The sequence below is a fragment of the Trachypithecus francoisi genome, unplaced genomic scaffold (genome assembly GCF_009764315.1).
Source record: "Trachypithecus francoisi isolate TF-2019V2 unplaced genomic scaffold, Tfra_2.0 Lachesis_group13, whole genome shotgun sequence".
Lineage (NCBI taxonomy): Eukaryota > Metazoa > Chordata > Mammalia > Primates > Cercopithecidae > Trachypithecus > Trachypithecus francoisi.
The window spans coordinates 77,628,527-77,640,828 of record NW_022681458.1 but is presented as its reverse complement, the minus strand read 5'-3'; the positions used below and the strand labels follow the sequence as shown (position 1 = coordinate 77,640,828).

Below are 12,302 nucleotides of genomic sequence, written 5' to 3'. Positions count from 1 at the left end.
CTTTGCAGGCCATATGGTCTTTATCTGGACTACTCAACTATAATGTGAAAGCGGTTGGAGGATAATATGCAAATGAGCATGGGTGGCTGTTTGCCAGTAAAACTCTATAAATACAGGTGGAGGATAACAGATTAACATCCAGAATATATACAGAATTAAAACAAACAGATTGAAAAACAAAGGACTTGAACAGACATTTCTCCAAAGATGATTTACAAATGGCCAATGAAAAGGTACTCCAAATAACTACACGTTAGGGAAACAGGAATCAAACATGCAATGAGATAGTACCACATACCCATTAGGACAGCAGCTACGGGGAAGTGGGGTGGGGGGGCTCTATAACATAAAAGTTGGTGAAGAGAAATTGGAACCTTGTGTACTTTTGGTGAGAATGTAAAATGGTACAACCACTGTAAAAAACAAACAAACAAACAAAAAACAGTATGGCAGTTCTTCAAAATAAATAAATAAAACTGCTATATGATCCAGCCTTTCTAACAACATACCCAAAAGAACTGAAAGCAGGGTCTTCAAGAGGTATTTGTACACCCATATTCATAGCAACAGCACCATTCACAATAACTAAAATGTGAACGCAACCCAAATATCCACTTACGGATGAATAGATAAGCAAAATGTGGTCTATACATACAATAAAATATTATTCAGCTATAAAAAGAAATAAAATACTGATACATACTACAACACGTATGACATTACGTGAAATAAGCCAGTCAAAAAAAGACAGACTTTGATCTCACTTGTAAGAGGTACCTAGAGTAGTCAAAACCATAGAGACAAAGAAGAATGGTGGTTGTTGGGGGGCTGGAGAAAGTGGAATGGGGAAGTTACTGTTTAATGGGTATAGAGTTTCAGTTTTTGCCAGATGGAAGGAGTTATAATGATGGATGGTGGTGATGGTTCAACAGTATGAATGTGCTTAACACCAATGACCATGCAGTTAAAAATGGTTAAGATGGTAAATTTTATGCTATGCATATTTTACCACAATAAAAAAAAAAAAAAAAAAAAGGAGAAAAAGGGGGGAAAAAAAGCAGGTAGAGGGCTGTTTTGACTTTCAGGACTTAGTTGGCTAGACCATAGTTTGCTGACCCATAAGTTAGGCTGTTGCATTTTAAATTCTAAGCATAGACATAATGTTTTAAGCCATTAACAAAGTATCATTTATACACTAACATCATGTTCCTTTTATTCCTACAGATACATATAATTTCTGTAGTGAAGCTCTTAAGATTAGAAGCCTATTTCCCAGTGCCTAGAAAAATGTGTTTTATATAAAGTAAGGGTTCAGGAGTTTTTGACTGATTAAAAGTAGTTGTCTTAATAACATGAAGTTTGGCATTTATTATTATATTAACACATCTGGCATTTCAATGACACCCAACCCATATAACTCACAATGTCGTAGAACACTAAACGTGAGTTAAATGTGTGAAGGCACCAAAAAACCTTCAAACTATCCCTTTTGATGTTACAATTATTGTTTAGAATGTTTCAAAGAAAAAGCAGCAGCTGAGAGGCCATAAAACTATTTTATTTTCCTAAAATAATCAATCATTCCCCGAATGGGCTAATTTATCATAGAATTAATAAAAGTGAGGATAAGGATATCAACTACATTTTTCCTGAAATGTATTAAAATATTACAGAGTTAATGGTTAAATATAAACCAAAAATATAAGGTCATAATATTGTTATTCAATATCCTCTAATTCATGTAGAGATAATCTGATTGTGAAGGACAAGTATTGTGCTGTTTTAACAAATAATTTCATTTTTCTTATTCAGTAATCAAAAATCCTACTTTTGAAATATTATTATACATTTAATAGCTGCCTAATATCAAAAAATAAGTATAGACTTTGTCATATGATGAAAAAAAACTGCCAGTTTACTATGAGTTAAATTACATCATACCAAACACAGGAATATGTTACACATTACTTTGAAGACATAACCCAATATTTAATCTCCTTTTAAATGCTAGACATGTTATATGCATGGAAATTTGTAGTTTTTAAATATAAAATATAAACATGATTTTAAAAAGAATCAAAATAATGCTTTTATAAGGCCACTTTAAATAAAAATCATTTTTAGCCATTCAGTATAATCCATGGTAGAAAACATAGCCCTATGAAAAGCATAGGTTTGGAATCAGAGCTTGTTTCTAATACTCTTCCATTCCTTAGAGTTGTATGACCTTCAATGTGTTAATTAAGCTCTCTGATCCTCAGTTTCATTCACTGTAAAATGAAGTTAATATACTTATTCAAAAAGAAGTAGCAAAAGCTTTAAAAATAATACTGTAAAGCACCTACATGGAATCTTTCAAAAGGCAAAATAATGCTAAAGTTACAATCTTGAGTTCCTTCTTTTTGGCATCAGCTCCATGTTAGCTGTTGATACCTACTTAATCAATGATTCTCAAATCTGGTTACACACTACAATCACCTGAGCAGCATTTTAAAACAAGCCATCCCCTGGTCCCAGACCAGGAGAATTAAAATCAGAATGGGCGGGGGTGTGAGAGCCCAAGAATTAGTGTGAAAGCACCCCAGATGACTCTCATGTTGAAACCTCAGAAAAGTCACTTAATTTCTAAGTATTCAAGAACTCAGTTCACACAATCAGTGAAACTTTAGAACCAATAACGTTCTCCAAAAAAAGCTTAAGAAAGCAGCTGTTAAATCATTCTTTAATTTTTCGTATGCCTTCAATTAACCCCATAGCTCCAAAGCTGCAAAATGATAAAGAGAGCTTTTGTACCCCCTGTACATTCCTGAAAATGTGCTTCAGAATCAAAATATTAAGATCCCTCAGAGCAAGGTCAATTAAGCTTTTGACATTTAAATTTCGAAGGATTTTTTTTTTTTTTGTAAAACATATCTGGGTAAGTAAACGTAAGCACTAGTTCCAAAGATAAGCACCCAAGTTGATGTCAGCAATCATGTTGCTTTTTCTAAGAGATTAATGTCACTTTACTAAGTACTAATATAGGAAATTTAAATAACTTTACTAATTGGATATCCACGTTAGAGAAGGAAATCACTTTTGGCTATCACTCTCTTTTCCAATGCAGCATTTCAATTTTCCAACAAGGGTCTCCAACAGTGCTGCTCTCTACAAAAAAACGCAAACCAACCTAGGATTTCCACTTCGTAGAAACAAATATAAAAATGATTTATCATTTTTCATCTAGATCACTATGCAAGTGAAGCCAGTCAACTTTCACATACATATGAAAACACACACATGAATTAGATAGGAGTATCTGTGTATGTATACGTATAGTATACATAAAATATGTAAATATATAAGAATGTACATATTACATTTGAATATATATAAAGTTGCATGCAAACTTTTTTCTCAAAGGAAAACCGAAACCGTTGTGACTCAATGTCTTTTGACATCTAAACTTTTAGCCTCAAAACAAATGCCAAAAAGAAGCCCATAAGATACAGAACAACAAATATAAAGTGGATACTTCTGCATGATATTAAGAAAGGGATCTAAAGCCAGGCACTCAGGGATCTAAAGCTACTCAGGAGGCTGAGGTGGGAGGATCACTTGGGCCTAAGAGGTCAAGGTCAGCCTGGGCAACATAGCAAGACTCCACCCTGTCTCAAAAGAAAGGGATCTAATCTAGAATGGTAAGGGATTAAAGCAGTACAATGGAGGCCAAAATGAAAGACATTCAAGATGACCACAGGATCAGACCCTTTCAAGGCAGGGATTTCACCAGCACACACCCTAAGGCAGCCACTATTTCTTTGCACCATGGCTTCCACTGAAAAGAAACTGACACCCAACCCACATAACTCACAATGTCATAGAACGCTAAACGCGAGTTAAATGTGTGAAGGCACCAAAAAACCTTCAGACTATCCCTTTTGATGTTACAATTATTGTTTAGAATGTTTCAAAGAAAAAGCAGCAGCTGAGAGGCCATAAAACTATTTTATTTTCCTAAAATAATCAATCATTCCCCGAGTGGGCTAATTTATCATAGAATTAATAAAAGTGAGGATAAGGATATCAACTACATTTTTCCTGAAATGTATTAAAATATCACAGAGTTAATGGTTAAATATAAGTTATCTGTTAAAATGTAGATTGTTATATCATACCATAGTCAAGAAAAGATTAAAAGCAATTAACAAAATGAACTAGGCACTTAAGAGTTTTTCTTCTGGTTTTACTACTAATTTGCTGGGACTTCAATACATTTACTCAGTGTTTCTGAGCTTCAGAGTCTCATTTAAAAAATGTGGAGAACAAAACTTGGTGCTATGTTAAAATGACATGTTACAACAATGTAAAACTTGGAAAATTACAGAGGAATTCTTTCCAACAGTAATATCCAAGGATAAAGACTAAAGTAGGCTTCATTGTCTATTAAAGTAATGAGTTATGATATAATTAGTCAGTTTTATAGCAAGAAATTTTCCTCCAAAACCTAACAATTATAACATATTAAGATTGCTGCCTGCCACCTCCAAAATACCTTTGTCTAGATATTTTTCCCCCAATTTAAACCTTTTATATTCTGGGTTTTTGAGAAAGAACAGAGGCAATACTGAATATTAAATATTCAACAAATCTTATATGACTGGCATATGCCAAAGGACAAGTTAGACAAGTGAAAGAAGACAAATGAAGTAGAGAGGTAATTTTTTAATGTTGATATTTTTCAGGTAGTGATCACTTCTCTGAATAGAATAATGTCAGGTAAAATGATAGAACTACGGTGTTATTTTAGATAAGGTGTTGACACATTTTCCCTACTTAAATTTGAAAAGGGGAGGGCAAAAGTCCTTTAAAAATGTTTGACAAATTAGATAAAGCTCTTTTGTACTTCCTTTTTAAGCAAATAACTTATCAGTTTAACCTTTAAATTCTCAAAAGTGGCTGGGCGCACTGGCTCACACTGGTAATCCCAACATTTTGGAAAGCCAAGGTTAGAGGATTGCTTGAAGCCAGGGGTTTGAGATCAGCCTAGGCAACATAGCAAGACCTCATCTCTACATTAAAATAAAATACCAAGAGTCAAGTCTGAAGGTTCTTACTACAGTTATGCTTGCCAGCAAAAAGTGTTTTTCTGTTTCTTCAACACAGAGCCACGTGACCTCACCCATTTACTTAAAGTCCCTAGTGACTTCTGAACACCCATGGGTGTATTTTGTGAAAGCAGGTATGTTTTTCTTTCTTGTTTTTTAAAGTACCTTAACCTAATCCATTTCCAAATCCAATTTAATTCTATTTTATTTTGCAATCCCTGAATACATTTCAGTATCCTGACAGCTGTCTCATCGTCAATTCACATAATTCTGCAGCTCCACTTAGGAACCTTGCTTGTATGCTCAATATCTTTCTACCAATATATTTCTTTACTCACCCTAATGTGACAATATATGTAAGGATATATGATAATATTTAAACAATGAAAAACCTGGGGAAAGAAATGAAAGTCAACAGCGAGAGGAATATTTGCAGAGAGGAGAAAGTTAATTGGAGCAAAATGAAATAATTAATTCACATACTACGTTTCCTCTATGTAAAAATTATACTAAATATCTTTTAGATTAGTCATGTTGCTTTGAGACTTTTCCATGTTTCCTCTAGACAACTGCCAATGTTCGCATGGTCTCTGATGAATAAACATGCTGTGACTTGCTTCTAAGGAAACGCCTGTCATGTTCCAGGGAAAAATGACTTCTACACTCTTAAATCAGGAAAATAGTACAAGTCTCATTCATTAGTGACAACGTCGATTTTTCCTTAACGTTTCTATTTCTGGAATGCTCATATTCTCGTTAGGGCATTTCTGCGTTCAGATTAACTAAGAAAATAAACTGTTGGAGGAACACTTACGCTGGGGGGAGAAAAAGTTGTACTACATCAAATGAGTTTCCCACTTCAGAAGCTCAACTAGCATCCAGGTTACTCCTGAACTATTTACCAAGACCAAGGTTAATTTCGGGTTTTCTTCATCTCTTGCAGAACTACCTGTTCTCATTACTGTTTACTCAAACGCTTAGCAAGGTGACTATTAGCATATCTGGCAGGAAGACATGCCTCATTTAACATTAACTCACCATGTGACAGCCCCTTCCTCTCTTCTCAAACATGTGAGGATAAAAGGAGTAGAGTTGTTTGCAATCTGATTTGCCCTGGGTTTTGGCACCAGCAATTGGCCACAGGCACACACACCCCCAATCAGAGGCGCGCACCCCGCTCGCTCCCGGAACTGTCATGCGGGCTGACAGCTGGCACACCCTCCTGTCCCCCTCCATCCGCCTGCAGAAAGCCCACTCCTTACAGTCACCTTGACATTGCTCACCTGCCTGGGTCTCAGCCCATGGCCAAGGAAACTTTTGCCCTCCCTCCCCAGGAGCTCACTTACAGGTATCGTCCACCACTCCCCCAGAGCCCAAACAAGGGCCCCTTTGTTACAATTTTTGCTCTCGGACTCCTCACCCAATTCCTGGCATTCAGCTGGCCTTGAGCAACCCAGGGCAGCCCCGGTAGGAAGGCAACCAAGAACGACCCGAGCCCTCCGCCCGGGCGGCCTCCGAGAAGGCCGGGAGGAAGCAGCCTCCCCTGCCGCGTGGAGGACAGCCAGTGAGTCAGGCCGCCGGCAGGGCAGCGAGTTGCCAGCCAGGTGAAACGGCCGAGGCCTCGCTATCCTCGCCGTCCTCGCCCCCCCCACCCCCGTGAGGGGCGGCGCGGCGCTTTGGGCTTACCCGACTGGGGCGTCCTGCGGACGCGGGGTTCGGCCGTCCATCGCCCTGCGGGGCGCTGCGCGGGCTCCAGCTCCCAGGCGGCGCGTCACTGCTGGGGTGGGAGAGACCGGCGGGTCAGGGCGGGACGCGCGCCTTCCCGAGGCCGGAGCGAAGCTGGCTGGGCGTCAAGAGCCCGCCCGAGCTGCCCCAGCCCGGGCCGGCCCGCCTCCCGGGTGCGCTTCCACCTGCGGGCCCCGGCTCCCAGCCCGCGGGCGCCGCCGCCGTCGCTGCAAGGTCTAGCGGGCGCCCAGAGCACCGCAGAGGAGGCGGCGGCGCTGCAGCCCCCGCCCCGTGGGGTTTACTGGGTAGCCATTTGGCGCCTCTCGGGGAGGGAGAGGAGCGTGGCCGGGCGCACTAGCACCGCCGCCACGCCGGCAGCGCACTCCCAGGCTCCTCCGGCCGAGTTTGCACAAACAAAACGCCCTGGGAAAACTTTTCCCGAAGAGAAGTTGGAAGGGCTGATCTCTCTTTTCCCACCCAAGGCTCCTACGTTCTTTCCCAAAGGAGACAGTAGCTCGCCTGTTCTCCCTCGCGACTTCCTCTCCTACTCTTCCCTCCCCCGGCCCGAGCTCTTGCCGCTCGGCTCTCAAGCCAGGACTTGAATGGAGAAGCGGCAACCCCTGCGAGGCGCAGCCCAGCGCGGGCAGGGCCGACTCAGCGCCTCCCCTGTCCCGCGGGCGGGGTGCGGGCGTTCGCTGGGCGCTGGGGGCCTCGCTGGAGCCTGCTCTCTCACTCACCCTGCCCCATTTCCCTGCCCGGAGTCCGGGAGCTCGCTGCCGCCTCTGCAGCACTGCCGCCCAGAAGTGGGGACGAGCTCGGCGGCATCGGAGCGAGGGAAGCAGCGAGCCGGAGAGAGGAACGGGGCGGGGGTGGGCCGGGAGCGAGTTGGAATTTCCTTCCCCCAGGGCTTCGGGTCTTTGGGGTCCGGCTGGGGAAGCTGAACCGAAAGGAAGCTCCCAGACGAGGTGTTCCCATTCCCACCGCTAGGGCTGCGCTTGGGGAAGGCTGCTGCGCCCAAGCCGGACAGGTCGGGGGGAAGGGAGGTTACCTGCCTTGCCAGGATCCGCGGGGAGGACTGGGGCCTCCGCGGAATGAGGACAGAAACTCGCAGAGTGGGACCTGCAGCTTGCCCTCCCTGGAGTCTGACCCTCGACGTCCAGGATTGTTGTTTGTTTTAATTTGTGTTTTTAACTTGACATCTAAGATTGCCATTCTTTTAAAAGTGCACCTGTGACACAGATCTTTCTAATTGATGGCAGGTTTAAGCTTGCCCTGTCTTCAGAGGCATTTTTGTAAAAGCCTATAACAACTCTGACATGAGAACTGGACAACAGAATGTCTGATGACAGTCTATAAACTAGAATTAACTGATAGATTGTATTCATTTATTGGAAGTTTTACAAGGGTAAAGGAATCAGACACAGATGTGTGCTTGTTTGAACGTTTTAGTATCCACGTGCATGCCTTTTGCATGATTCTTTACACCTGACAGACAGGTACTAGGCTGGTGCAAAAGTAACTGCGGTTTTTGCCATTTTTTTAAAAAGTAATGACAAAACTGCAATTACTTTTGCACCACTCTAATTATTTACATATTTTATATTTTTCATAAGTGCCAATTGTTTTAAGATGCGAGCCATTCGGATGGGTCCAAAAATGTATTTTCAGAAAACCATGTGACATTAAGAAATCAGCTTAAAATTACAGTTTTAAAAACATATTTGGATTAAACTGATGGAGAGATCTTACATGAAGGAACATCCTGCAGGGGACTTCTGTTGTAGTACTAACATCAAGTAATAAACCTGTGTTAGCCACTGATAGAATAACATTTGGCAGGTATTAAAATTAAATTGATTTTAATGCTCCTTTAGTTGTTTATCCATTTCAGCAACTAGAAAGATTGCTGAACTAAATGCCTAGCAATGTGCCATTTGTCTGTCATACGCAGGCATTGGTATTTCTTTCACTGCATCATGTAGTCCTTTCAGTGCATCTTAAATATGACAAGAAAAACATATGACTCATTTGGATTGCAATACTGGAACCATATTAGAAAAAGTTGCTTTTAGAGATTTTAACTAAGAGTAAAGCAATTTATTTAAATACCTCTGGATTTTAGTCTTTAAACAATAACTCTAGTTAAACAATTTCATGAATCATTTATGCTTCTGAACACGGAGCTGTGCAAGCTTTTACAGTTGCTTGCACAGACAATGATGCAAATATTGAGTAACAGTGAAACTACTTGAAAGTCCATAACTTTCAATCACAAGACAAGATTAAATCTTTAATTAGTTTCAGCCTTAATGTATGACATACTAGTAATATTATGGACCCTAATACTAGTAAGATTAGGCCTCATCTTAGTCATAAAACATTTTCATAACATTTCATAACCGCTGAAGGCATTTTCAGTGCTCACCACTTTTTGCTGTCCTCCTTCTGGTCCTAGGGAGAAATATATGCTCCACCCCATGGAAATTAGGTATGACCCTGTGACTTTGATAAGTGGAAATGTGAACAGACATGAAATGCTTTATTTCCTGGTGAAATTACTTAAGCCAGTGTTTGAGTCTCTATGTTCCCTTCCTTTGCTGCTACAATCATGAAAGCATGTATTAAAATGAAGGTGACACAAGACTGAAGGTTCTTGGACTGCTAAACTATCACCCAGAGCACAGCTGCCCTGGAGAATCCCAGGACCTACAACAGAATCCACATAACCAAGAAATAAGCTCATGTTGGGCAAAACCACTTAAGAGCACCACCAAGCTTGGTGGTCTTCACATATGGTACTAAGCTATCCTCACTGAAGCCAGTGATTAGCAAAATAATAATTACAGGTGCTATAAATCTTTCTTTTTTTTTTTCTTTTTTTCTTGGAGAAGGGGTCTTGCTCTTGTTGCCCAGGCTGGAGTGTAGTGATGCAATCTTGGCTCACTGCAACCTCCATCTCTAGGGTTCAAGCGATTCTCCTGCCTCAGCCTCCAGAGTAGCTGGGATTGCAGGTGCCCGCCACCACTCCCAGCTAATTTTTGTGTTTTTAGTAGAGACAAGGTTTCACCATGTTGGCCAGGCTGGTCTCAAACTCCTGACCTCAGGTGATCCGCCCACCTCGGCCTCCCAAAGTGCTGGAATTACAAGTGTGAGCCACCCATGCCTGGCTGCTATAAATCCTTTTACATAACAGGAGAAAACTGCTGTTTTCCAATCTTCTGGTTATGCAGAGCTGTTTCAAAATTGCCCATGTTTCCAAGATTGTGCTCAATTTCCCCATTTGGGAATCTCCCCCTCTCTTCACCACCCAGCCGATCATTTTAAGTGCCTAAGCATAGGTATTATCCCCTCAGGAAGACTTCTCTCATTGCAGAGATAGAAGTAGCGCTTCCCTTTCTTGGCCCCTAGTAGGTTCTGTTAGGTAGGGCAAGGCCCCATGACATTTTGTTTCAGTTATTCGTTTACACAATGCAGAGTTGGGAGGGTTTATTCTTTTTTTCTTTTTTTTTTTTTTTTTTTTTGAGACAGAGTCTCGCTCTGTCACCCAGGCTGGACTGCAGTGGCATGATCTTGGCTCACTGCAACCTCCACCACCTGGGTTCAAGTGATTCTCCTGCCTCAGCCTCCTGAATAGCTGGGACTACAGGTGTATGCCACCACGCCTGGCTAATTTTTTATATTTTTAGAAGAGACGGGGGTTTCACCATGTTGGCCTGCCTGGTCTTGAACTCCTGACCTTGTGATCCGCCTGCCTTGGCCTCCCAAAGTGCTGGGATTATAGGTGTGAGCCACCGTGCCCTTAAAGGACCACGTCTTACCCTTTGTCTCCTGAAAGCATAGCCCAGAACACAGGAGACTCTCCACCAATATGTGTGCACTGAATAAAAGAGTGAAGGAAACCTTCAGGCTTTCCCTCCTCAGGAGAATCCTAAAAGGAATTTGAGTCAGGGAAAGACTTCAACTCAAAGGGGCTGGTAGTCCGTTTTAAATGGAACAGATGGAAGGTGAGTTTGTCCTACTAGGGAAAGAAGACTTATTCTTCACATGGTTACCTGATGGGGTTAGTACCAAAATCAATGGGTAGAATGATGCTAAAGGAAGGTTCACTTAGCTATATATCTCTCTGAATAATAATCTAGGTTTTGGAATCCTGCTGGATAGTAATAAATGGAAAGGAGGTTTACATGCTTAATAAATACCTGTGTGCTTATATAAAAAGCAGACAGGCATGTTAAAGTGGGCCATAATGGTTGGAGTTTGTCTAAAATTTTTGTAAACTATTTGGAACAATGAAAACATTTATAAATGCTTATTTTAAGTATGTTTTTATTCCACTATAAGTACCACTTGAAAAGCTTTATTTAAAACTGAAAAATTACACTTCAAAGGTCATTAATATCTTTCTATGCATTTCACCTTTGCACATTACAACCTAAAGGAAGTGTTTATTTTATGTCTTCTTAGACTGTATGTGTTTGTGGTTTTATATAACAAGATCAGGGTTGTTGCATTTCAATTTTAATGAAAGTCTTATTTCAGACTTTGTATTTCAGAGAAGCTGCCCAATCTCAGATAAATATGTTATGTTATTTATGCATAAGACTTTGTTGATAAAACAGGGAGCTGAAAGTCAGAATTGTAGCTTTAGTCTCAATCCAGTAATATATGCATAATAGTTAATTATCTTTTCATCTCTGTGTAGTGCTTTCATAATTTACAGAGTATTCCTACATGTATTAACACATAGAAAGTGTTGTTAGAATATGATGTTCCCTATATAAATGCTGCATGAGAGCTTTATCCCAAAATAACAAAAATATTTTCTTTGGCTGTCAGAAATCCTGGGCCAGGTTTTGTAATTAACCAGGTTTTGTAATTGTATTTATCTTTATCATTGGTATATCTCCTTTTCCCTTTCCTCCTATTCCAATTCGTAATCTTATTTTAATGCCTTTTTTTCAAACTGACCAACAGTTAATAGGAAGAATAAATAAACTCAACAGATATGTTTGTTGAAATATTATAGTTTCCTTAACACAGAAATGTCTATTCATGAAAAAAAATTTTGATTTTGTTTCATTGAGAACTGTTTTCTTCTTTGCACTAAAGTTAGAAATATACAAAGGAAAATATGAAAACTTGTTAACAACTCTTAAATGATTAAATGTTTACTTTGAGGTCCAATGTATGCAATTATAATAAAAACTGACAGAATTAGTTTTGTCTATTGAAACTAAAGCCAATTGTTAAACATTTCAAAGTCAAATATAATAGCTAAAGGCTGTATTGTTTATGTAGTTTTTAATAACCATAATAATTGTAGCCATTTTAAGTCTCATCATATCTATTTTAATAGGTGAGTTAAATGACATACCCAAATGAATTGGTAATATATTTATTCATACTCTCAAGTTTAATGCATGCCCCTTCTTTAAGTACCAGAGATAACAAATATTTTTTGTAGAGTAATTGAATGTGGGAGATATTTTT

General features: G+C 40.1%; 1 protein-coding gene across 7 annotated transcripts in view; it reads right to left on the bottom strand.

Annotated features, from left to right (window-relative positions):
* Positions 1 to 7,759, bottom strand: part of COBLL1 (cordon-bleu WH2 repeat protein like 1) — a 165,003-nt gene extending 157,244 nt beyond the window's left edge. For 3 of the 7 annotated variants that reach the window (XM_033231273.1, XM_033231276.1, XM_033231275.1), the window contains exons 1-2: positions 7,550 to 7,759; positions 6,774 to 6,864 (exon numbers count right to left, since the gene is read on the bottom strand). In XM_033231273.1, coding sequence (XP_033087164.1) covers positions 6,774 to 6,864; positions 7,550 to 7,637 — 179 coding nt within the window. In that variant the 5' untranslated portion in view covers positions 7,638 to 7,759. Of the gene's footprint in view, positions 1 to 6,773; positions 7,031 to 7,302 lie in introns of those variants that run through there. The other 4 variants (XM_033231274.1, XM_033231277.1, XM_033231278.1 and 1 more) reach the window with 3 other exon arrangements.
* Positions 7,760 to 12,302: the final 4,543 nt, after the last annotated feature.